Genomic DNA, 27062 nt, shown 5'->3' on the forward strand with positions numbered 1-27062 from the left:
AAAAAAGCAATCCCCACCCCTCTTTTCTAGCTCCTCTGGTTTGCAGCTTCACTTTCTTTCTTGACCTTAGATCCTCTGACTCAAAACTGTGTCAGCAACAACAGAGCGCCATCAGGCCATGTCTGGGTCGTCTGTTCTCAGAGGCACATACCTTTCCCTCAAACTTTTTTTAAGTATGATGTAGTGATAAACAACAAACTGGTTTATGTTCCACTTCTTGCATGAAATCCCAGCTCTGGCCTGTTGTATCCCTGTGCAAATCTAGGTGGCTCAAGCAGAGTGAAAAATGCTTGGAATTTGCAAACCCAAGACTTTGAGCCTCAAGTTGTTTAGCTTTTTTTTTTTTTTTTTTAGCCTGGCATTTACAGCTCAGCCTATATAGTCAGAGGCAGGGTGCAGGAATGCAGCTCAGTATGATCAAGACGCCTGATATGTTTTAAAATAACTTTTTTATACCTAGTTAGGTTAAGTTTTATCAAAAACTTTGACTTTTCAGGCGTTATCTCTCCTTTTAATATCTAAAAGTTAAAATCTGAATTAATAAAAAAACATCAGGCTGTATAAAGTTATTTAAATGACATCATTTATTGTTGCTTTGCGTTAAAAAACGTGTGACTTTTGCTTTCATGATTTGTGGAATATAAAGTTAATCAAGTCTAAAAGGTAAATGTTTTGTGCCCAAATATCTAGAATATACAGTATATACACTGCCTGGCCAAAAAAAAAGTCGCCACCTGGATTTAACTAAGCAAATAGGTACAAGCCTCCTATTGGATAAGTACTGCATAGGCGATTATCTTTCAGCTGGCAACAAGTTATTTAACCCCAGCTGATGCAATGAATAACTCCTCATTTCTTAAACAACCATGGCAAAAGACACATCCTGTGGTCGTGGAAAAGACGTTAGTCTGTTTAAGAAGGGTCAAATCATTGGCATGCATCAAGCAGAGAAAACATCTAAGGAGATTGCAGAAACTACTAGAATTGGGTTAAGAACTGTCCAACGCATCATTAAAAACTGGAAGGATGGTGGGGAACCATCGTCTTCCAGGAAGAAATGTGGTCGGAAAAAAATCCTGAATGATCGTGATCGGCGATTACTTAAACGTTTGGTCAAATCACATCGAAGAAAAACAACAACAGAACTCAGGAGTATGTTTAATTGTGAACGCAAAAGCATTTCCACGCGCACAATGCGAAGGGAACTCAAGGGGTTGGGATTGAACAGCTGTGTAGCCGTAAGAAAACCTCTAATCAGTAAGGCTAACCAGAAAAAAAGGCTTCAGTTTGCTAGGGAGCATAAAAATTGGACTCTGGAGGAAAGGAAGAGGGTCATGTGGTCTGATGAGTCCAGATTTACCCTGTTCCAGAGTGATGGGCGCATCAGGGTAAGAAGAGAGGCAGGTGAAGTGATGCACCCATCATGCCTAGTGCCTACTGTACAAGCCTGTGGGGGCAGTGCTATGATCTGGGGTTGCTGCAGTTGGTCAGGTCTAGGTTCAGCAACATTGTGTGCCCAAAGAATGAGGTCAGCTGACTACCTGAATATACTGAATGACCAGGTTATTCCATCAATGGATTTTGTCTTCCCAAATGGAACGGGCATATTCCAAGATGACAATGCCAGGATTCATCGGGCTCACATTGTGAAAGAGTGGTTCAGGGAGCATGAGACATCTTTTTCTCACATGGATTGGCCACCACAGAGTCCAGACCTTAACCCCATTGAGAATCTTTGGGATGTGCTGGAGAAGGCTTTGCGCAGTGGTCAGACTCTCCCATCATCAATACAAGATCTTGGTGAAAGATTAATGCAACACTGGATGGAAATAAATCTTGTGACACTGCAGAAGCTTATTGAAACAATGCCACAGCGAATGCGGGCTGTAATCAAAGCTAAAGGCGGTCCAACAAAATATTAGAGAGTGTGACCATTTTTTGGTGGCGACTTTTTTTTTGGCCAGGCAGTGTATATATATATACAGTACAGACCAAAAGTTTGGACACACCTTTTAATTCAATGAGTTTCCTTTATTTTCATGACTATTGACATTGTAGATTCACACTGAAGGCATCAAAACTACGAATAACACATGTGGAAATATGCACTAAACAAAAAAGTGTAAAACAACTGAGAATACCCCTTATATTCTAGTTTCTTCAAAGTAGCAACCTTTTGCTGTGATTACTGCTTTGCACACACTCTGCATTTTCTTGATGAGCTTCAAGAGGTAGTCACCTGAAATGGTTTTCACTGCATAGGTGTGCCCTGTCAGGTTAATAAGTGGGATTTCTTGCCTTATAAATAGTCATGAAAATAAAGAAAACCCATTGAATTAGAAAGGTGTGTCCAAACTTTTGGTCTGTACTGTATATATACTGCTCAAAAAAATAAAGGGAACACTTTAAGTGTTAAACACCTGTTTAAGTGTTCCCTTTATTTTTTTGAGCAGTGTATATATGTATATATATATATATATATATATATATATATATATATAAAAGACTAATGACTTTGAATTTGGATATGTTTGGAGTTTTGAACTGGAAAATGTGTAGGAAACCCAAATTATTGATTTTCAGTCATCCTAATTTTTCTGTTGTCGCAGATGGCTCACTTTTCACATCTCTGTCTATAGATTAAATAAATACACATCTGTCATGCTGGGTTTCTTAAGTAAGCTTTATGCTCTGAAGTTCATAATCATGCTTCATGCTGTATTGAGATGAAAAGGTCTGCTGAGCTCTGAAAGTGAGAGTCACTTGCAGTTTGTTCAGCTCTGTGTGCAGCAACCTACGTTCTGTAGCAGCATGAGAAAGTGCCAAAATGTCCTGCAGCTCTAAACCTCCTGAAAACTGTCCTGCCAAGCTGTTTAATGCCTCTAACCTGCAACTCTGCAGCAGCTTCTGCAGCAGCATCTTATGAAATGTTGCCCTGCATCAGGCAGGATGCGTTTGATGGACATGTGATGTAAACAGGACTTGTTTAGATCCAGCAAATTACATCAGCAAAGGAAGCAGAGGAACAGAACAGGCATAGACCGGGATGAGGATGTGTGCCTGTGTTCAGTCACTGAAACTTTGATATAAAAGATTTGAAGGAGCACACAGTGCTTGTATTGTTTTTAATTATTTTCAATTTAGTTCATTTATATAGCACCAATTTAAAACAAATATCGTCTTAGGTCACTTTACAAAAAAAATGTCTGTCAGTAAGTCAAGAAACTGCCTACTTTTTATAGGTTTAGTGAAATTGCTTAATCTGTCAAGGTGCATTTCTTCTTGTTTTTAGTTCTTCTCACATTAAATAAGTGAGGTCATATATTACACGGTCAAAAATTAGAATAGGCAAGTGAGAAGTCAAAGAAAACTGGAAATTGGTATCGATCAGTAAAAGCCTCATTGGTTCATCTCAAAGCAATATTCACCAATAGCTAAATGTGAGGAGTGTAAACGGGTAAACAATAGAAATGACATAACCTCACATTTATGCATCGTACTGCCTCAGTGTAGAAGCCTGCTGAAGGGGCTTGAGACCAAAAACAAATGAAAGCAAAAGTGAAAACTAAAACAAATCCTTTAAAACAGCTAACACAACTCAATCCTTAGAAAATCCACATTAGTCTGTTTCTCTTTGTAGGGGCTTTTTTTAGCTTTAGTCCCACTCAGGACTACATTACCATCCACTGACAGACGGTTGTGGGTGGCCTTACTGCAACAGGCTCAGCAGTGCAGGCATAAACTGAGGAGAGGAATTGCCTTTTTGATAAGAGCAACATTTTAACACAAACAGCAGTTGGGTTTTGTTTTGTGACAACTCAAAAGTTTTATAACAAACATTTAACAGTATAGACGTAGAAACTATAAGAGCGTTGACTCATCCAGCAGGGGGGAGTAACATTAGGGAAAAGTGTTTTTAGGCCCAAGAACTCATGCATGATCTGAAGGGTCCACAGTACTCAGAACATTAATATATGATTGCATTAGAGCACAGGAAGTAGTTAAAAAGAAGTAGATTTAGCATGTAAAATATAAATACTGAAGGGTGTGCTAATAAAGTTGGTCGCTTAGGCATTTTCTGACTGCTGTCCAGCTTGCCTTTTTGTTCACATATGCAAGGAAAACAGACACTTGACAAAGTGGACCACTTGTAAATGATGGTGGCGTTTGTGGTTGGGTTTAGCGATTATGTAGAGGGAATAGTTTGGAAAGAAAGCAGGACTTGAGAATGGCACCTTCAGGTGGATGTTTCTACTTTTAGGTTTGCATTTTTATTCAGAGTTGTGTTTTAGAAGATTTTGAAAGTCTATAATGAACAAGCTGCTGTACTGTATAACATTTTCTCCTCCAAAAAGCTGCAGGAAAAAGTTCTTATGCAACACTACAGATGCTCCAATATCAAAAACATTTCTCTTTGAGGTCTTATGTTTTTTTTAAGCTGAGAATAACAGATAATAGAGAAAAAGATATTTTGATGGAGGCAGAAATCTTCTACAAAATAATCCCCATTTCTGAATTGTCCTTAACCTTTGATCTGTATTGAAAGTACTCTGTGTTTTTTGAGGTATTTCTACTGAATACACTTAATTATTGGAAAGTACATTTCAGTTTTCAGTTTTTGACCTTTCATTCACAGCTGGAAGTCATTTGTGCATCTCTAATCAGTTTGAAAAGATCCTCCCAAGCTTTTCTAATATTTGTTTGTTTTATGTTGGCGAACTCTGAGCAAGTTGAAATCATCTACCAAAAGCTTTTATTTTTAAAAAGCTACTACCACAATGCAATGTGAATTTGAAAAGTGCCTGAACATCCAAGGAGATCAGACGAAAGATGCTAATACCACCTGCGACTTTAAAGAGAGAAAAATTTTAATTGGTCAGGGGAAGTTTCTACTTTAGCTTACCTTCTTTACTGATTAGCTACCGGCTAGACTTTTACAACAATTTGTCATGGAACAATGTGAAACACTGAAGTGTTTTTGCATCGTTCCACACTTGATCTGCTGATGCAACACTTCCAGCCAGTCTTTGACTCACCACATACCACCCAAGCTGCATCAGCATTAATGCCATTTTTGTGATATTTAACTCCACCTTTTACAGAAAGATAATGTGCAGTCATGTGTGAGGAATCGATGGAGGTAATTTATGGGTCTGTGGTAGGTTAGAGCTGCAGTGTGATTTTTAGCCTGGAATCTTCTGCCAAAAAGTCCAGTGAGTCAGTCGCCCCACCCTGAACTGTAAAATGCCAAAGGAGTGTGTTACCGCTCCAAACAGGTCAACTTCTCAGCCGCGTGTTTTGTTCCTCGCTTCCACACTGCCTTGTTTGGACATTATCTCAATTCTGAATGTTTTCTTCAGCTCTTTCTCACATTCTCATCTTTATCTTGCCCCCTACCATCTTTGTTGTGCTTCTTCCCTTCTGCACCCTTGGATAATTTTGGCAGTCCTTACAGGAGGGGCAGCATATGGCTCTGATCGCCCTCAGGTCTTCTCTGTGGCCTTTTTCAAGACTCTTGTATGTTGTGCGTTCTTGTAACGTTCAGGAAACCAGTAAAAATGATTATCACAACACTTTTTTTGCTGATGCTTCTTAACATTAATTTAAACAATCGCAACACTTTTCTTTTTGTTTTATTTCCCACCATGTAACAAATATCAAAAATAAGCCCAAGGTAGCTTTCCTCTGTTTTTTTTCTACAATCTGAAGTTGATATTTCTTCTTTCTTAGTTATATGACAGAATCAATTGTTGTTATTCCTTAAATGTTCAACATTTGGTTTTATGCTTCAAAACAAACTTCCAGAAAAATGTAATGATGCTGAAACTCACATTTCTTTAAATCAAGGCTGAAATTTCACATTTTTAGAGCTGCCTTTGATTCATAATTACTGGAACATTGATCAATATATTGATCAATATATTTGATGTTTATATTATTTCCTTGAATAGCTAAATGGCATTTGACAAAAATGCAATGTTTGTTGCTCATCTCATAATTGGTTACTGTGTTAGTTTTTTTTTAATAATGTAGCACACTTTGAACTGTCTAGTTGCTGAAATGTGCTATGCAGATAAATTTGACCTGACTTGATATGAGGACATCCTGGGAGTTTGGTTCCACACTCGTCCCTGCAGCCACACATCACTCTCAGTAAAGGCTTTTGCCAAATCCACAGCTGCATTTGCACATTGTCCTGCAGAGCAATCTTCTAGAAAATCCTGATAGACAACAAAACAATAACTCTTTATTTGTTTCTCAGTGTGAATTCAATGTACCAGTTGCAAAATGTTAATCAGATAGAAGCACATGGATGATGATGTTAGAAAAACAATAATGTTGATAGTAATAATGAGAAAATATCTGTGGAAAAATAGACAAAATCTGTGCAAAGAGCTGCTGAGTATGATTAGGTTGTTTATGTGTTGGAGCAGTGTGCACAGTAATAGTATTGCAAAGTACTGATTCACAAAAATTTGTAGTACAATTGTAACAATAAGACAATAAAAGTAACAATAAGAACTATTTGTTCCTGTTGTTTTTATGACTGCATGGCACAGAATCATAACCCCAAAACCACAAATGCTGCTCTTGAAAAACAAAACATTTCAATTTAGAATATGGTTCTTTAGAACACCAGTCACATAAAGAAGTGTGATTTGTATCACTGCTGCATTTAATCATATTTAAAAAAATTGAGTATGTATTGATGCGCTCATTAAACAAATGGTATAGAAAAACTAACAATCCAGACAATATGGACAGTTTTGTTTTTTTAAAACAAAACTGTCAAACTGTAGTAGAATTTATCATGACAAAGATAAATCAAAAATTCTTATAAGATTTGATAAATGATGCACTAAATGCCCATCCTTAGTTAGAATGCATGCCAATGGAAATTTCAGGCTGAATCCAACACTTGATACAGATGCAATGCTTTAGATGCTAAAGAGTACAAAGAAATTTGGGCATTCAAAATACTGTTATTGTGGTATTTACCAAAATACTGCCACCACATGCTTTTAATATTGTGCATTCCTATTCAGAATGAAGCAGTCTGTAACTAAGGGATGTTTCCAGCTCTGTTTTATTGTCATGCATTCAGTGGGAAACTCTGTCCCAGAGTGATATTTGGGTAGTTTAGAGAGCTGGCTTCAAAACTTCATGGAAGTTTCTCGGATGTTTGTGGAACAACTCGGGAGAGTTTTAAGACTCTTGAGTGTACAAATCTGACACATCCAGCATATTTATTGGGAAAAAAAGAATCATGACAGAGTAACAAAAGGACTAAAGGTGGTATAGTTTATATTTCCCTGTTAGATTCATCGATTTTTGCATGCTTTAGATAAAGGCTAAATAATTGTAATGTCAGGTGAAGAGAGTGGATTCAAAAATATACAGGAAAAAAGTTTAAAGTTGTGTGTGTTTTTGCTCAGAATTTTGAAGCTATCTACAAATGGGTAAAACATCCAATTTTTAACATAAAGCATGAATTTAATCAAGCAAATGATAATCTCCTGGATTGGAAAAAAAATTCTTTAAAAGCGGACTTAAGCGGGCGCACCCCGGTTTACAACCCTGATTTATGATCGCCTCTTTCTTCCTGTTTTGCTGAAGACCCCACTTAAATGGCTTCAAATGATTTGTTGTCCTGCTGCTCCAGCCAACTGGGAGATAGTGCGGTCCTTGTGATGAGTGTAAAGATTCCTTTCTGCTTGCTTCAGACTGCATAATGCAGTGAGTTCAGTCATCAGACGGAGAATGCCTGTTCTGCTCCGCTCTCTCTGCTCAGACAAATAGTCCGGGTGCAGCTGGAGGGATTTACGTTTTTACTTATGCTAATATTTTTACACCATTTTAGTGTTAAAAGAGCTGAAATAGGTGTTTAAAAGAAGGCCTTTAGTTTTATCAGAGGTTTCTGTGGTTGTTCGTTGGCTCTCTGTGACCCCTGTCTGGGAAAACACCCTTTGAGATAATAGCTGGAGGACTGGAGCAGACCTGGTGCTATTTTTATCAAAACTATATTTTGTTGTGGCTCTCACTGGGTTATCCCAGCAAAGCAAAGATTATTCTGGCATGTACATTTTCCCAGGGACTTTTTTCCCCCTCCAGATTCTTTAAAGAAGTTTTCTTGAGTAACTTTTAGTTCAAACATTGTTTGTAAAATTAAATGCAAATGTCTGTCCTGCTTATTTAACATGTTTGGATGAGACAACTTTAAAATAACCACCTGAACACGTACTAATTATTTCATGTATATCAGTTGAGTTAATGTTTTATTGGACAATATTGAATAATCTCTGTTTCTTCTCTATAATGGTATAAAAGGAGAGATAATATAGTTTAAAGACTTTATGTTTCTATCCAAAACCCAAATGTGGTTGGTTTGTCAAAAAACCTGTATCTTGATGCTTTAGTGTATATCTGAGTTGAAAACTGAGGCAATAATTAGATACGCACCAATCAGTGGTCTGGAAATCAAAATTATTCCCATAATCAAGTCTGATTGGTGAAAATATGTTTTTTTTTCTTGTATCACCTTCATTAAATGCATCAAAATTTAAGAACTTTTACCATTTTTGCTCTATAAGCACATCAACCAACAGGATGTACTGCAAAGTTATTTGGATTAAATAAAAATCAGGATGTAAGTTATTTTAATGCGTAATCTTGTAGTCCCTGATTTTTTTAGATTCAACTATAGATTCTACTTGCACCATAAAACAATGTGCCGCATATTTTTCCCCTTTCTGTTGTAGGTATTAGACTAGAAAATCAGTGTCAGTAGTTAAAATGTCAAGAGAGTTAGAAATTAGATATGCACAATCTATTGAATCATCATCATCCTCAGATTATCACAATCTTCAATGCCTGCTTGGACATTATAGTTAGCAAAATATTAAATTTCAAGTGTCTGCATGTTGGAAAATTTGTCTTGGCAGCTTAACTTTCCTTTTTACATTCTTAATACACCTAATTTACATTTACATTTATTGAGCAATAATAAAGAAGAGTCAAGAAAATGTGAGTTAATTAACATTTTTGCAATCTTCAGCAATAACATCACAATTACATATTTTCTTGATATTCTGCACCCATACTGGAAATTCTTACATTTCCGGTATTTATGAAATTGTTACATTTCCGGTATGGGTGGGATTGGAAGTTGTGGGACTCCCTCTAAAGTGATTGGATGGTGAAACAACTGGTTACCATGGAGACTGAATGCAGGCATGTAGACAGACATTACTGGCCAAGGAGTTGCACAGATTTGTTTTGGGCCTCCGATTCTGCTCGGACATCAGGAACATGGCAGATGTTAATAACCTGTAAACAATAGAATATAGTTTTATTTTATAATATAACTAAGTGATTGACAAATGGTAAAATAAAAAGAAAAGAACCTAAAGATATTTTGTGAAATACTGTATGCGTGTGTGGCGTTTGTTTTACTGACTTAATTTACAAAGCATCCCTTTTAATTCTTTATCCAGATTGACTTAAAACCATCTACTTGATGTTCCAGTTGGTGTTTTAATTCTCTTGTATTGTTTTTAAAAAAAAATAATTTCCAGTTGCAGAACCTGGGTGTGAACCCAGCTAACATCGGCTTCAGCTACCTGACCATGGAGTCAGACAAGTTCATCTGCATCCGGGAGAAAGTGGGCGAGCAGAACCAGGTGGTGATCGTTGACCTGTCCGACCCCAACAACCCAATCAGGAGGCCGATCTCCGCTGACAGCGCCATTATGAACCCTGCAAGCAAGGTTATCGCGCTAAAAGGTGAGATGGGGAAATTCGTTGTACATTGTGTTGTATAAGTTATTTCTGTCTCCAGTACAATTAATTGTAGTAGAAAAGAGTCATGCAATGATGAATGCTGGCCAAAAGCACTCAAATCTGTTTTCTCAATGTTCCTAATTGATTCGTCATATTGATTATCTGTTAGTGAATACAACCCGTAAAGCACAAATGAAAGTGCTGATCAGGATGATTTGCCTGTAATGCCTTTTCTCTCCTTCCTCCCCCCTCGCTCTGGGAATAACTCGCCCCCGTTTGGCCCTCCTTAATGTCATCCTTTCACTCTTACCTGATTGACATTCTGCTTTTTCTCCCTTGCTTTCTGTAATTTCTCAGACGGTGAGTTGCTTTCTGTGTGTCTGCCTGTCTGGCACCCCGTTGTGATGATACAGTAGCCATGTCTCTCTCTCATAAAAGTGTCTCTAACAACTATGCCCAGGTATTTTCACCCCTCTGCAGCTGCAAAATAATCCAAACCTATGTTCTAATCTAACCTGCTGGCAGATGCACTTCTTTTATGAGAACAACATGCGTTGGCATGGCTGTGTGTGTGTCTCATTGAAATCATCACATATTAGAGTAAAAAGCATTGAAGCCCTGCGTGGGTCATTGCACGCCTGCGTGAGCCAGTAGCCATATCATTGTTGTTAATTAGACAGCCCATTAGCTTATCATAAAGCCTGTCTGTGCTGATGGTTGTTTGCACAACAGAGCCAGTATTCACCAACCTCATGCTTTACGTCACCTGTTTGTTATGTTGAGAGTTTTAATGGCTGATGAAGGTTGTTACTGGTCGCATATGGAGCTAACCAGTCTATTCTGGAGCTCAGAAACAATGCTATGACTCGGTTACTGCGAGCCATTATGACCTTTCTCAAAGCTGCCATCTGCTTTCTGTAGCTGGAGGCCAGTTGATTTTAGGTGCAAATGTCAGCTGGGTGCACAAAGTGAGGCTTCGACGGCTTTCACAACACTTTGTGGTATTCATATTATTACAGATTGACAATTTGCTGGGAAATCTGCTTAAAGATATGCAAAAAACCTTAAAATAAACCTATCCTGTACTGTAATGGTGTACGTTCACTCTGGAAAATGCAAACTTTTATTTGAGTACATTCGTTCAATGAGCATATCAAATCCTGATGGTATGGCAGAACTCAAACATATTACATTTCATAAAGTTTAAACGTACATATATAGAGATTAAATCTCTCCAAGTCCTGGCACTGCTCTTATGCTCTTCAATTTCAATCAAAACACTGATAGTCATTAATTAAACTGAGATTTCTGTGAATAAATGTCCTGAACATAATAGATGTGTGCAAAGCTATTACTTTTTACAGATTTTTTTTATGTGATAAATATTTTGTTTGACTCTAAAGCATTTTTAAAAGAAGGAATTAAAACGACATTCTTAGTTTTGTGCGGTCATGTCTTCTTCAGACATTGGTTCTTCCTTCATTGGTTCTTTCAAAAGTGCTGCAGTGCCACCACAGGTGAGGAGGGGAACAGGTTTTTCAAATGGTTTGGCTTGTTTAATTGTGCACTGTGAAAGCGAACTGCACCAGTTTCTGTTTTTTCTGGACTATCAGGTGTGAAAATACGCTAATTTTTACACTCATGGTCCATAAATATGGTTCCTCGTCTAGCCTGGTTTTTGAAGACTAAAAGAAACGGGTCTCTATGTTACGTCATATTTTATTGTGGATAGCTAAAGTTCCCAGGGTCTCTTCAGAAAAAAAAAGTAAAGTATACATTCATTAACTGCTTTGGTTGTATTTAGTTGAAAGTAACTGTTAATATCAGATAATATAAACAATTTTTAAACAGGATTTTCACTGACTGAATAAATGTACTCAAATTCAAGTTTAGATTTAGTTTTTTTTTTTTCTTTATGCTAGAAAATGTCTGCCTTATGAGAGGTTACATGTCATTGAGCATTAAAATAGGAAAACAATCTGCAAACAACAAAAAAAGCCCCATCATTACATCTTAAGTTTGTCTGATTTCTGTGTTTCCATGCATCCTCACAGCTGCCAAAACCCTGCAGATCTTCAACATCGAGATGAAGAGTAAGATGAAGGCTCACACCACCACAGAGGAGGTCATGTTCTGGAAGTGGATATCTGTGAACACCGTTGCCTTGGTGACGGACACGGCGGTCTACCACTGGAGCATGGAGGGGGATTCCCAACCGACCAAAGTGTTCGATCGGCACGCCAGTCTGGCAGGTTGTCAGATCATCCACTATAGAACTGACGAGCAACAGAAGTGGTTACTGCTGATCGGGATTTCTGCACAGGTACGAGCTCACACCCCTCAGCACGTCTCCCCTCGAGTCATAATTACCTTTTACATCTCTGGTCTGCAGCACTTTTGAAAAAAAAATAAATCAGAGCGAAAAAACTTTCCCATATTTCTGCATCTCCTGCTTGGCCTTCTGTCCAGTCTGAGCTTGTAATTTCACACCCACAGACAAAGCTTTAACACGCTGCTCCAAGGACACGTTTTGGGTGTTAACACTTGGAGGAGACGATTCTGCTGTTTTCTCCTTATTTTACAGTTTTAATGAGGAGGCAGAGCATCAGATTCTCAGGTTTTGTTAGAGTTTACAGTTATATACACGAGAATTTTTCTGCAGAAAGCATCTACATCAGAGTTGCATAAAAAGCCATGTCTTAGACTTTTATTCAGTTTGATATACTTTGATTCTGCTGATATGGTGAAAATTTTATTCACATTTTTCTAATTTTTTTGAGAAGTTTTAGTTGAGGTGAATCATTGTACATAAATGCTAAAGGTAGAAAAAACTGTTAAAGATAAATGGTTAATAGAACAGTGAATAATATTACTCAGGTTATCTTTATCAGTTAAAATTTGTTTAACACTGTAGTTCTACTGTATTTAGGAACAATGTATAATATCTTAACATATCTTAACAGCATTCAAACTGTTTAATAGTTTGAATGCTGGTGTATAATATATATAGGTGTATATATTCACCTATATACAGGTTAATATGGTTACATTCACCTGTATATATACTTTTTTAAAACGTTACTGCCATAAGCAGTCATTAATTTTCATATTAGTTGCTGTTATTGAACAAAGATTGCTATGGATTTGATAAATGTAACTGGGTGTAGCACTAAGGCACACCTTACTTAAGTCTTGATGTGTTTTGCAAATAATATACAGCTCTGGAAAAAAATAAGAGACCACTTTAAATGATCAGATTCTCCGATGTTACTTTTTATAGGTATATGTTTGAGTAAAATTAACATTATTTTATTCTATGAACTACTGACATGTTTCTGAAATTTCAATCAAAAAATTTGATATTTATTTGCATAAAATGAGAAATGGTCAAAATAATGCAGAAAATGCAGAGCTTTCAGACCTCAAATAATGCAAAGAAAACAAGTTTATGTTAATTTAGAAACAACAATACTAATGTTTTAACTTGGTAAGAGTTCAGAAATCAATATTTGGTGGAATAACCAGGAGGTTTTCAAAGGGGCTCAGTGCAGTGGGCTCTTATTTTTTTTTCAGAACTGTATATCCACATATGTTCACTGCAGCAAGTTAAGACTCTACTACTCAAGAGGATTCAGGTTTTCCCTCAGACTGAGTTCAGACAACAAAACTTCTTTTTGGGTTGAACATTCAAAATTTGATCTGCTCAGATATGATTAGATTGTTCAGGATCAAATTTAATAGCTTGAGGATCTGAGTAAAATTTACACCTCAGTTGGGAAATGGTTTGTTTTTTCTTCCTTGAATAACAGGTCAAAGCTGTCCAAAGTATGCACTCCAATTACACTTTCCTAATAAAATAGAAGATGACATTAAGTAAATGATTAGTTTTTAGTCAAGGGAAGTAAAGTAACTCCTTAGATATTTACTGGATAAGAGAATGAGTTAGGATACTTCTCAATCCCTGCAGAAGCATTTTTCTCCCCTGAACAGTCCAATGGTTTGTCAGCTAGACTTAATGAAAGACACCTGAGGGGTTTCACTGTTATTGAACAGGAAGCTCTGCTTTCACCTAAGCTGTGCACATAAAAGCTTCTCAGAATGCTCTAATGAAGAGAAATTAAACTGAGGGAGGAAAATACTGGAAAACAGTTTAGTCACACAGTGGAAAAAAAACAACACTTTTCTGTTTTTTTCTTATAAACAAACCTTCTTCTGCAAACAGTGTGTCGGTTTCCATCCCACAGCACTGACTCGTGGCTCCTCATTGTTTAAGTAATCACTGTTCCCAATTATAATGACTTATCTTAAACTCTCAACAGCCGAACAACGAATCTGAACTTTTGTTGCACTGTGTTGCATCACAATTCAACAACTTGGAGTTTTGACAGTCCCATGAGTCTGAGGTTCAGTTTTGTTTTTCTTTGCAGCAAAATCGCGTAGTCGGAGCGATGCAGCTGTACTCGGTTGACAGGAAAGTCTCCCAGCCCATCGAAGGCCACGCCGCTGCCTTTGGGGAGTTCAAAGTGGAGGGAAATGCCAAACCTTCCACGTTGTTCTGCTTTGCTGTGCGCTCACAGGCAGGAGGAAAGGTGAACTTTTATTAACGAGTTTCTTTTACATCCTACTTGCTGTGCTTATTTTATTTATGCATGATAACTTTCTCCTCAAAGTTGCACATCATTGAAGTTGGTCAGCCCGCTGCAGGAAACCAGCCATTTGCTAAGAAAGCAGTGGATGTGTTTTTCCCTCCAGAGGCCCAGACAGACTTCCCTGTAGCTATGCAGGTAAGTGTGTGGCAGCTACTTGTTCAACACCTGAGAGTTTTAGGTGACTAGTGAATTCTTAAAATCTCTTCTTGCTCTTTTGTTGTAGATTGGGAACAAGCATGGTGTGATATATTTGATCACAAAATATGGTTACATTCACCTGTACGACCTGGAATCTGGAGTGTGTATATACATGAACCGAATCAGTGCAGAGACTATCTTTGTTACGGCCCCTCATGAGGCCACCTCGGGGATCATCGGCGTTAATAAGAAGGGACAGGTGAGGAAAAAACTGATAAGTGTTATATACAAAGCTTCTGTTACTTAGGGAGTGTCATTTTTACTTATTTTGCTAAAAAATTATCAAAGGGTTTACAACATTTTCAAGATTCACCTTGTAAGATACCTCTAAAACGTATCTTAAAGGTGACATGTTATGCTTCTTTGAACAGGTTAGGGATAAGTCTATGGTCTATGCAAAGCATCTTCATTACATTTTTGGCACAACATCATTGTTAGATAGTGAGATTTTAGTCTGCTCAGTTCTGCATATTTTGAGCTCCTTTCAAAATAAGCTGTTTTAGGACTCTTGTCACTTTAAATCCAAATAAACTGCTGGTGGCCACGCCCCCAACTCAATGTTTACACTCACACATGAAAATGGTTGAAAACAGATGCACAATTTTACAACCAGACATCTTTGAAAAGCATTAGCAGAGCCTACTGCACAACAAAACACTTGTCTTTTTCAGCAGCCATTGTATCACACATACATTAAAACCAGTTGACCAAACTTGCTTGAGTTCTTTTGGTTGCTAAGTAATGGGCTAGGCTTCAGTTTGGTTGCTAGGTAACTGGTTGGGCTTTACTGGAGTTGCTAGGTGAAGGCCAGTACCCACTGATTTGTAACGTTACATTCTGTGGGTTTTTGAAACGGCTCTTTTTCCAGACACCAAAAAACATAAACTTTTTGTTGTTGTTTTTTTTTAAATGCGTTGGACTTGACAGTAGAGATCCAAATTGAACTCCAAAAATGTGCAAAATGTGAACTTGGCATAAATGTAGATTGAAAGATGTACCTTTTAATTTTATTTCCGTTTCTAATTTCTTGAGTTTTATTGACAAACTGTGACTTCCTTTTCTACACTTCACAGGTCTTGTCAGTGTGTGTTGAAGAAGAAAACATCGTCAACTATGCTACAAACGTTCTGCAGAACCCTGATCTCGCCCTGAGGATGGCCGTGAGATCTAATCTTGTTGGGGCTGAGGAGCTTTTTGGCAGAAAGTTTAATACTCTGTTTGCCCAGGGAAGTTACTCAGAGGCTGCAAAGGTTGCTGCATCTGCACCCAAGGTACGTCAGACTCTGCAGTTAAAGTGTAGCGCTTGCATTTTCTTCTCCTACCAGGTGCACTTCGGTAATAAATAGATTCATCATGTATCTAAAATTAAGGCATTAAAATGTCTTAAATTCATTAAAAAAAAAAAGAAGTTTACTTTAAATACATTAATCACAGGTCTTAAATGTTGTCTATTTATTCTTGTATATTCAATGTATTATTTTTCTTGCTGGGTTTTTCTGTCTGGCAGAAGTTTGAGTCCCATGCAGACATCTTCATTGCGTTCTGTGATTCTCCTCTAACCACCATTGTTAGCTAGCTAGCTCTTTTTTTTTCATCTCTCATTGGTAAGTGCAAATATATTGCTAGTTCGTACATTTCCTTGGCGATCTTAGTCTTAAATTCCATTCGTAATGGCCTTAAAGGTCTTAAATCTGAGTTCATTTTATATTAAAGAACACAATATGAATAAATTAGTTCATTTGATTACCAGATTGTCATATCTACAGAGTTTCAAAGAATAAAATGGTTGTTTTCTTGTGAGTTTTACTGAACCACCATGAAATTTGTCTAAAGAATCAATAGAAATTTTCTGTTTTCCCTGCTCCAGTAATTCCTCCATTGTGTGATGTATTCTGACCCTCAGGGTATCCTCCGAACAGCAGAAACCATACGCAAGTTCCAGAGTGTCCCAGCCCAACCTGGTCAAGCCTCACCTCTGCTCCAGTACTTCGGGATTCTTTTGGACCAGGGCCAGCTCAACAAGTTTGAGTCTCTGGAGCTGTGCAGGCCCGTCCTGCAGCAAGGCCGCAAGCAGCTACTGGAGAAATGGCTGAAGGAGGACAAGGTAGGTCAGCTTTGGAGTGCTGGTGAAAGTTTTCTGCTCATCTGTTATGGGACTGTCATAATTAGTAAATGTGAATATGTGTGCTCTGCAGCTGGAGTGTTCAGAGGAACTGGGCGATCTGGTAAAGGCCTCGGACCCAACGTTAGCTCTTAGTGTTTATCTCAGAGCAAATGTCCCCAACAAAGTTATTCAGTGCTTTGCAGAAACAGGACAGTTCCAGAAGATAGTGCTGTATGCCAAAAAGGTAATCAGATCTCCACTTTACTTTACTTTTAATAATATATTATTATTATCTTTGGTTTTGTCAGTCTTAAATGTAAATGTACTGAAAAAGGTGCAAACAGATTCACATTTATCATCGTTCCTGCCCCTCTGTAGGTGGGATACACCCCAGACTGGGTGTTTTTGTTAAGGAACGTAATGCGAGTCAACCCAGACCAAGGACTGCAGTTTGCCCAAATGCTTGTCCAAGATGAGGAGCCGCTGGCCAACATCAACCAGGTAACATAAGCAGCGTTCCGATGCAGTTCTTAAAAGTGTGATTTATTGATTGTTTTTTAAAGTATTTTCCAGGTTCAGATTAGTATGGAAAGGGTAAAAAACTAAAGAAAAGTAAAAATGTCTGTCTTGCCAAGCGATATTTCTTTACATCATTGTCAAAACGTTGAATTTTCCCTCTGTCCACCTTTCCTTCTCTACTTCTTCTGTCTTTTCCATCCTTCTCCTGTATCCTTCTTTTTCTCCACCCTTTATGTTCTCTTTGTCTCATTTTAGGTTTCTTTCCATGTTTCTCTTCTTCTTTCTTTCTAAATTTCTTTTTCTTTTTTTCTTGGTTCCTTTCATGTTTTATTTCTGTCTTTGTTTCCTTCTGGTCTAACTCCATCTGAAATATCTGCAGTAAATTCACAGCATTTACTCTTTGGACCATCAGCTGTGATGATTAAAGTGTAGAAAAATGTGGCATAAAAACTATGTTGCAAAGTTTAAAAGAAAATCACGTCTGATTCAATGGCGCACATCAACTGGAAAGGTGTCTTGGATGGGAGTCGGTCTGTGTCTGTGTTGTTCCAGATGTTTTAGCAATGCCAAGAATCCACTGAGTCAGTGACTCCCTCCTTCCTTTAAAGCCACATCCTTGCTCTTGCTTTGAATTACAAGTTAAGCAGAAAATTGAAGGAGCAGAAACATCTGGCTGGTGTTTAATAACTTGTGACTTTTACATTAGCTGAAATGATGCTATGCAGCACAATTTAAAGTCTCTAGTATTCCTAACTTTTGTGCGTGCTGTTTTGTTTTTTTCGGTAGATTGTTGATGTTTTCATGGAGGGCAGCCTGATTCAGCAGTGCACTTCCTTTCTGTTGGATGCTCTGAAGAACAACCGTCCAGCTGAAGGACACTTACAGACACGTCTGCTTGAGATGAACCTGATACACGCTCCCCAGGTGAGCTGTTTTACCAGTTCCTTTTTCCTAACTGGAGAAGTTGATGGCTACATCTAGTCGATAGCCACCATTGATGTTGTATCCACAAAGAGTAAGAATATCAACTGTGCGGATATGGAGCATATTGCATAAACAGAGACATACACTCACTCAGGAACATATAGTCAACAGTGGCCACTTCTTCCCCAAAATGTCTGAGACGCCGGTTAATCAATTAGAGAAGAGAAAAATATTTCAAATTAGAAAAAAACTGCCATAATTTTAAAAAAAGGATGTCCTAATTCACATATTAATCAGTTTCATTTTTGTTGACACAGATTGATTATGTTCTGTTTTATTCTTGTTTTGAATGTATTCATTTTTATATATACCTCCATGTTTGTTTGCTTGTTTTATTGTATGTTTGGCTACTGTATTTTTATTGCTGTTACTCGTTCTATTATCTGGTTAATTATTCCGTATATTAACACCCCTTCTTGCTTTTTGTCAGTTTGTAATGTTTATTGTATACACACTAATTGGTGAATAAAAAAAACAAAAAACACTGGCAGAGTAAAACTAGTTAGAGTTCGGTTTTAGTTATAATTACTGTCTTAACCTTCCCTAAACCACAGTATTTTATAGTTTCTTCCAAACTTGTTCACTCCTAATGTAAACACCACTTTACAACTACAAACTATCACATGTTTCTTTAGGATTTCACATAATAAACAAACCAAAAATAACTGCACATAACTAAACTATAAGGAAATGCATAAATGGATCCTCAATGGTTTTTACCAATAAAAATCTGAATGTTTGATCTGCATGTGGTGGTGAGTTTAGGGTCATTTTCCTGTTGGAAGAACAATCTCATTTTGAAAGTCATATGGTTTTTCTTCCTTTTTACAATTAAACACTTTTTAAAGGGAGGGCATTATGTAAAACCAAACTTTTTGAGCTTTATATGTTACGTGCTACTTCTCAGCCCAATGCTGGTAAGAACGGTTATAAATGGCATCATGGAGAAACATTGTGATTACTTGCTGAAGTGTTGGAAAGAGCAGGAGCTTCTTAAAGAGACAGAGGCCTAATTTCAAGGTGTTACATTGCAAAGTCAAATTTCTTGTAATTTATGTTTGATATATACAGCATTTTCATAAGAACTGAACGTAACAAAGTTACTTGATTGTGGTATAAAATGACAAAATGTACTTGGAAAATACTGTACACAATAATGCCACTTTAATACCCAGGAACTGAATAAACATAGAGGTTTGGCGTCATAATGTGAAAAATATCAAGGGTTGAATAAGAGAGCAATGAAGTGGAAAGTTTTGACCCTGTAATGAACTCATTCATCCACTGCTGTAGATTCTCACTTTGATGCGAAAAGTCGCTCTTAATATGATGTGTGTGTTGATGTGTGTAATGAACATTTTCAGGTAGCAGATGCGATCCTGGGGAACCAGATGTTCACACACTATGACCGGGCCCACGTCGCTCAGCTGTGTGAGAAGGCAGGGCTGCTGCAGAGAGCACTCGAACACTACACCGACCTGTACGATATCAAACGAGCCGTGGTGCACACACATCTGCTCAACCCTGAGGTACGCCTGTAGCAGTGCAGCCATTCCTGTGAACACAGCTCCATTGGGAAACATTTGGTTTTTATCGTCTTGATGCATAAGAATGACTTTAATCTCTTTCTCTGCATTTAGATGTCTTTACTTTTTCATTTTTCTACCATTTAGTGGCTGGTGAACTTTTTCGGCTCCTTGTCAGTCGACGACTCTTTGGAGTGTTTGAGGGCCATGTTGTCGGCTAACATCAGGCAGAACCTGCAGCTGTGTGTGCAGGTAGCATCAAAGTATCATGAGCAGCTGGGAACTCAGGCGCTAGTGGAGCTCTTCGAGTCCTTCAAGAGTTATGAAGGTAGGCATTTTCTCTTAATTAATTTAAAAATGATAAAAACTTTATTAAAGGTAACCTACTGTGCAAAAATCACATATTTAACTGTTTACACTTTGATTTGGGTTTCAACTGCTTTTAAAATCAGCCCAAGCGCTTTAATAAAACACCTAGCTGCTTTTTTTTTTTTTTTTTTTTACAATAAATCAATGTATTTTGCTGTCTGTTTCAAAAACCTCCAGAATGTAACATGTCAGAAGGCACTGCCCCGTTACCTAGCAACCCCAGCAAAGCCCAGCCCGTTACCTAGCAACCCCAGCAAAGCCCAGCCCACTCAAAATAGAGTGAACTAAAATATTCTCTAAGATTTTAGTTCACTATGCCATAAGTTAAATCTACTTTGGACAAAAATGTAACACACATATTTGGTTTAGCCCAGAGACCTACCTTAATTTGTTCAAGGAAACATAATAGGTCACCTTTAAATGACAATTATTTTCCTACCTGATTTAAAAATATTCCTGTCTTTTCTTTTAAGGTCTGTTTTACTTCCTTGGCTCGATCGTGAATTTCAGCCAGGAACCCGACGTTCACTTTAAATACATCCAGGCTGCTTGTAAGACGGGTCAGATCAAAGAAGTGGAGAGAATATGCAGAGAGAGCAACTGCTACGACCCAGAGAGGGTTAAAAACTTCCTAAAGGTAAAACCGCTTCTTCATTAATTGTAATTTCTTCTACAGAGATAAGATAATAGAATATTATTCTCATTTTGCTGCTGTTCACAGGAGGCGAAGTTAACAGACCAGCTTCCCCTCATCATTGTGTGCGATCGCTTTGACTTTGTCCATGATCTGGTGCTCTACCTGTACCGCAACAATCTGCAGAAATACATCGAAATCTATGTTCAGAAAGTAAGATCAGTACCAAAGCTGGGATTTCTTCCACCATGGCTTCCTAACTAATCATTTTCTGTAAATGTTGCTTGTTTATTTTGAATTTGCTCGTTGCATTCTCAGGTGAATCCCAGTCGGTTGCCTGTGGTGATCGGTGGTTTGTTGGATGTAGACTGTTCAGAGGATGTCATCAAGAACCTGATCATGGTGGTCAGAGGACAGTTTTCCACCGATGAGCTGGTGGACGAGGTGGAAAAGAGGAACAGGTGATCCCAGATTATGCTTGGATCCATGAGTTATTGTCATTGCAATATCCAGTTTCCTTTCTTTCTTCCATCCTTTCTTTTCCCCAGTTTCTTCCTGTCTTCTTACCTTCCCTCCATTGTTTTTCCCCCCACTCTTTCCTGACTTGATTTAAAGCCTTCTCCTTCATTCTTGCTTTCCATAGATTTTCTGAAGTTGATTTCTTCCTTCCTTCTTTCCGTAATTTGTTTATTCATTCATTTCTTCCTCCCTTCCGTCGTTCGTTCCTTCTTTCTTTTCAGAATTTTATTGTTTATTTGTACTTTCCTTTCTTTGTTCATTTCTTCCTTCCTTCAATTGTTCCTTCCTTCTTTCTTTCCATAATTTGTTCATGCCTTCTTTTTTCATTGCTTCCTTCATTTGTTCATTCATTTCTTCTTTCCATAATTTGTTACTTTGTTTGTTCCTTCGTTGCTACCTTCCTTCTTTCCATGTATATGAAATGTATAAAAACTTGCCTTTTTTGTCAAGTTTTTGAATTTTTCTGTTACAGTAAGAGAAGATATTTTACATAAGTCAGTTTCTTTTGCTGCCTTTTCAGGTTGAAGCTTCTGTTGCCATGGCTGGAGTCGCGTATTCTCGAGGGATGTGAGGAACCAGCTACCCACAATGCACTAGCCAAGATCTACATTGACAGCAACAACACGCCGGAGCGCTTCCTGAAGGAGAACCCGTTCTACGACAGCGCCGTGGTCGGCCGCTACTGCGAGAAGAGAGACCCCCACCTGGCCTGCGTGGCGTATGAGAGGGGGCAGTGCGACCTGGACCTCATCAAAGTGTGTAGATCCCATCACACGGACCGTAGAAGATTTTTAATGCACAGACATGTTTAACTACCTGCTACATTTATTTATTTTTTCTCTCAGGTTTGCAATGAAAATTCATTATTTAAGAGTGAAGCTCGGTATCTTGTACGACGAAAAGATCCGGAGCTCTGGGCCAAAGTGTTGGAGGAAGACAACCCGTTCAGAAGACAACTCATCGATCAGGTTGGTTTCATTCCACTTCAATTCGGCTGTGACCAGAAATTTCTTCATTTTTTAATGAATATTTTTATACTATTTGCACTTTCAGGTGGTGCAGACAGCTCTGTCGGAGACCCAGGACCCAGAGGAGGTGTCGGTCACAGTCAAGGCCTTTATGACTGCAGACCTACCAAACGAGCTGATTGAGTTGCTGGAGAAGATTGTTCTTGATAACTCTGTCTTCAGTGAACACAGGTACTTTAGGCACATCTTTGTATATCCACAGTGCAGGTCTTATCTTTTAAACTTTTTCAATTTTTTCTCCAGAAACCTCCAGAATCTGCTGATTTTAACGGCTATCAAGGCCGACCGCACTCGTGTGATGGAGTACATCAACAGGCTAGATAACTATGACGCTCCTGACATTGCTAACATCGCAATTAGCAATGAGCTCTTTGAAGAGGCGTTTGCCATTTTCAAGAAGTTTGATGTCAACACCTCAGCCATTCAGGTAAAAACAAGATTAGAGATTGATATTGATGATTGCAGAAAGAGTATTGGTTTATTTGGACCAGCAAATTCATAGTAAACCAAAAGTTCATTTGATGTTGTTGATCAGGTCTCCCAGGTTTGAGGCAGATCTCTGATTTTTGCAAAGATTTGACTTAATTTCTAGTAAATAACAGTCACAAGAAGACAAAGGAATCACTTTTAATTCTTCTAGATTTTATGCTGTAAGTAGGACTTTATTCAGAGCAGAAGTTAAAAAAAAGACAAAACCATTACAGCACTACGGTTAACGTCTCTGTAGGATCTTATGTCAACCATTAGTGTGCCTATGCACTGTCTGTGTTTATCCTTTCCTAAACTCTAATATTAACAGTATAGAAACATAGCATTTTGCTGTTTTCCTTTCAGCCTTCCTGTTATCTATTTTAAGCTTCGCTCTCTCTGCGTTCTCTCAGATGTGTCTTCACATATTTTAGAAAATAGAATTGTCCTTATAAATGTCTTCTTACATCTCTGTTTTTCATTTGGCTTAATATTTAAGGCACCTCACTAATACTGAGAGTAACTAGTATTAAGCCTTCTTCTAGTAATAACTTCCTCTCTGAAGTGTTGTTGTTATTTGTAGGTTCAATTCTCTTCAATAGCCAATCTTTTGATGCATTTCCACTGCTAAGTTTTCTCCCATTTCTCGACTTATTTAATTTTTGTAGGTTTTGATTGAGCACATAGGGAACTTGGACCGAGCCTATGAGTTTGCGGAGCGCTGTAACGAGCCTGCAGTGTGGAGTCAGTTAGCCAGAGCTCAGCTGCACAGGGACCTCGTCAAGGAGGCCATCGACTCCTACATCAAAGCCGTGGATCCATCAGCGTACATGGAGGTGGTCAATGCAGCCAGCAAGAACAGTAAGCATCTATCTTATAAGATATGTTGGCTGCATTGGTGTGTGTTTCATGTGAGTTTCTTGGTGTGTGTCTTTGCTGCAGATAACTGGGAGGATTTGGTGAAGTTCCTGCAGATGGCTCGTAAGAAAGCCAGAGAGTCGTATGTAGAGACGGAGCTGATTTTTGCTCTGGCTAAAACGAACCGTCTGGCTGAGCTGGAAGAATTTGTCAGTGGGCCCAATAATGCTCACATTCAGCAGGTAAAAACAGCGTAATAATTTCACATATAAAGGCTTTAGAACGTTTTTAAACCTTAAATGTTTTGGGTTAACGTAAAATAAGTGCCTAGATTTCAGAATGGGACTGCTGTAAAGGTCACCTAAAATGCTTTCTTGAACAAGTTAGGATAGATTTATGGGCTACACGTAACATTTGTTTGGTACAAACTCATTCTTAGATAATGAGTTTATTTAAGATTTTATAATTTATAAAAAATATTTAGTTTGGTTAGTTCTGTCTGTCAGAGCTCCTTTCAGAATGACCTGCTTTAAGGCTTCTTGTCACTTTAAATCCCACTAAGCTTCTGCTGGTCAAACTCCTTAACTCAAAGCTTACATTTACACATGAAAATGACTCTAAACAGATGCACATTTATACAACAATTCATCTTTGAAAAGCAGAAGTAGAGCCTAGTGCGTAGCCAACCAGAATGTAGCAAGTAGTTCAAACACTTGTCTTTTCTAGTAGCCTTTATACAGCACATAGATTGGTAACGGGCAGAGCTCTGTTGGGGTTGCTAGGCAACGGGCTGGGCTTGCGGATCTGTGACGTTATGTTGGGATAGTTTTTGAAACGGCTAATTTTTCAGATACCAAAAAACATTAACCTATCACCAAAAAATGTCTGGATGTACAAAAATATACAAAATATACAAAATGGGAATTTTGCATAATAGGTTCACTTTAACAGGGTACCTTTTTCCACCAAAATGTAAATAATTCTGCTGTAAATCCGATAATTCATTTTCAGGTGGGAGACAGATGTTACGAGGAGGGAATGTACGAAGCGGCCAAACTTTTGTTCAACAACGTGTCCAACTTTGCCCGACTTGCGTCTACATTGGTCCACCTTGGGGAGTACCAGGCAGCCGTGGACAGCGCCAGGAAAGCAAACAGCACTCGGACGTGGAAGGAGGTAAAAGACGCACAAATACCTCAGTTCATCGGGCCATTAGTGAAAAATCATTGTTTTTTAATTATAACTAATTTTCTGAAACTGAAAAGGTTAAACAGTCAGATTTAGTAATTTGTCTGTGGCCTAACAGTTATGTAAAAATATTTTAATTTAATTTAAAGGTTAGGTGTCAATTTATTAATCCCTATGAAATTATGAGTTAGAACTGTTATTTGTAAATCCTATTAAATTTTCAATAAAGTCTGGCATATTTTTACTTTTGTAATTTTATCCATTAAGACTCTTAAAAGCATTTTCTTTTTATAGGCCTGTCGCGATAAACGGTAAATCAATTAATCGTACGATAAATTAAAACTATCGACGTCATTTTAATTATCGGCATTATCGTCTCTTCTGGCCTTTTTCTCTTTCTGTTGATGACACCGAAAGACAAAAGGCTCAACTCCGGTGCTCTCCACTGACCCTCCCTTCCTCATTTTACTTAGTGTAAAGCCCAGCGCACACGAGCTGTCGGCCGATTGTCGGCCCATTTTCAAAACCTGACAGACCACACATTAGCCGACAGAAATCCTAGGTATAACGGTTCGATCGGGTTCGTTCCTGCCGTGTGGTGTCCAACAATGGGCACAAAATAATGGCTACAAGTTCAGTTAACTAATTTTAAAACCAGGCATTAATCAATGCTTTACTACAATCTACCTGCAATGCATGTGGCTAGTGTCAGCGTAAAGTCCTGACTGAATGAAAATCATTAGAACCTATTTATGTCACGTTAACGAAGAACAGCTGAAAAGTTACCGGGTTTATCAACTGCGGTAGCAATTTCGCTCTAACTCCTCCTCTTGTCATTTCTATATTCTTTGCATGCTGAATAAACATTAATGTTGTTTCCACATATCATCTCCGATGTCCGCTGGACTTCGGGTTGCGCCGTGTCAGCTGTTTGGGATTCCCCTCAGAAAGCACGGAGGAGAATCCGCGCTTTCTGATTGGCTGCCTGTCACATTCAACAGGCTGCGTTAAAGCTCCCAGTCGGGGGAAAAACCCTGATTTGGATCGGAGCGGCAACGACGATCTACCGTAACACACCACACAATCTTAGAACGTTGGTCTTTGTAAGATTGTGGTGTGTTCTCTTAGAATCTTAGAAAGACCAAGGTTCTAAGATTGTCTTAAGGGGAAAAATAGCAGCAAAAAATCATGTAGTGTGAACTATTGCATCAGGTAGTCGATGTTCTCTATTTAAATCTAATTATTACTGAAGGGCAACATGATATACAGACTACATAATCTGCCCTCTTTTGGTTGAATGCAGTATTTATTTCCACTTTGGCTTTATGTTTAGTTTTTTGTTCAAGTGAGTTTTTTGCTAATGGAGACTGAGAATCTATTTTATTTTTGTTTTTGGTTGTTTTGTTTATTTTGTTTATCAGCTCCAGTGTTAAATATTCTTTTGAAAATAAAGTGTATCTATCTTTGGCAGGAAATCGCATGGATTATTACGTCATTTCCATTAAATCAGTGTAAAAAGGTCTTCAAACAATATTATTGTTTATAGCAATAATTTTTGAGACAATTAATTGTTGAACAAAATTTGCTATCGTGACAGGCCTAGTAAAACATGAAATTAAGAAATCTAAAAATGCAAGAAGGGAAAAATAAAACGGTATTGTGGGATTGAAAAAAATAACACCTTTAAAGCCAAAATATATCTATGTATATGTTTATAAAATACATTTATAAATTTATTATTCATTTTAATTTTCTCCTTTGGCTTTATAAACCATGATGCAGCAGATGTCTTTGATTTTACACTTCTTTATCTCTTAAATTCAAATTTAGGTTTTAGGTTTTGCTAAATATTCTGGAACTGTGTATGCTTCAGGTCTTCATTTTAAACGTCAACTAAAGACGAACTAAAGTGTCGAGTTTGCACACCTGTTCCGAAAGTATACGTACATGGGTATTCATAGTTTAATTGTTAAATGCAGAATAACCTTTCAAATAGATAAAATAGATAACTTTACTGATAATACAAAAATCCCAAAAGAAGTTTGTTGGTAATTCTGTTATTTTGTTGTGCAGACAAATAAATTTTCCTTCAATTTGCTGCCTGTTCTGATTATGTTCTGTCTCCTTTGTTAGTGCAATTTGCTTAGTAAGAAGAAAACGGAACACAATTATGGAAAGCTCTATAGACACAAAATAAAAGGCACACGCAGGGTTTTCGTCCTTAATAAAACCTTGCCA

The 27062-nt window shown here is 37.8% G+C and overlaps 1 protein-coding gene across 4 annotated transcripts in view; it reads left to right on the forward strand.

The window, feature by feature from the left end:
• The window catches only part of cltcl1 (clathrin, heavy chain-like 1), a 40367-nt gene that overhangs the window by 3514 nt on the left and 9791 nt on the right, over positions 1-27062 (forward strand). For 2 of the 4 annotated variants that reach the window (XM_032577435.1, XM_032577437.1), the window contains exons 2-24: positions 9576-9783; positions 10138-10140; positions 11835-12103; positions 14208-14369; positions 14451-14564; positions 14653-14826; positions 15701-15898; positions 16531-16731; positions 16823-16975; positions 17110-17232; positions 18037-18174; positions 19599-19763; positions 19908-20088; positions 20603-20766; positions 20851-20976; positions 21082-21224; positions 21803-22037; positions 22128-22250; positions 22336-22481; positions 22554-22737; positions 23447-23639; positions 23721-23878; positions 24648-24812. In XM_032577435.1, coding sequence (XP_032433326.1) covers positions 9576-9783; positions 10138-10140; positions 11835-12103; positions 14208-14369; positions 14451-14564; positions 14653-14826; positions 15701-15898; positions 16531-16731; positions 16823-16975; positions 17110-17232; positions 18037-18174; positions 19599-19763; positions 19908-20088; positions 20603-20766; positions 20851-20976; positions 21082-21224; positions 21803-22037; positions 22128-22250; positions 22336-22481; positions 22554-22737; positions 23447-23639; positions 23721-23878; positions 24648-24812 — 3726 coding nt within the window. The remainder of the gene's footprint in view (positions 1-9575; positions 9784-10137; positions 10141-11834; positions 12104-14207; positions 14370-14450; positions 14565-14652; positions 14827-15700; positions 15899-16530; positions 16732-16822; positions 16976-17109; positions 17233-18036; positions 18175-19598; positions 19764-19907; positions 20089-20602; positions 20767-20850; positions 20977-21081; positions 21225-21802; positions 22038-22127; positions 22251-22335; positions 22482-22553; positions 22738-23446; positions 23640-23720; positions 23879-24647; positions 24813-27062) is intronic. The other 2 variants (XM_032577436.1, XM_032577438.1) reach the window with 1 other exon arrangement.

The sequence above is a fragment of the Xiphophorus hellerii genome, chromosome 12, assembly GCF_003331165.1.
Source record: "Xiphophorus hellerii strain 12219 chromosome 12, Xiphophorus_hellerii-4.1, whole genome shotgun sequence".
Classification (NCBI taxonomy): domain Eukaryota; kingdom Metazoa; phylum Chordata; class Actinopteri; order Cyprinodontiformes; family Poeciliidae; genus Xiphophorus; species Xiphophorus hellerii.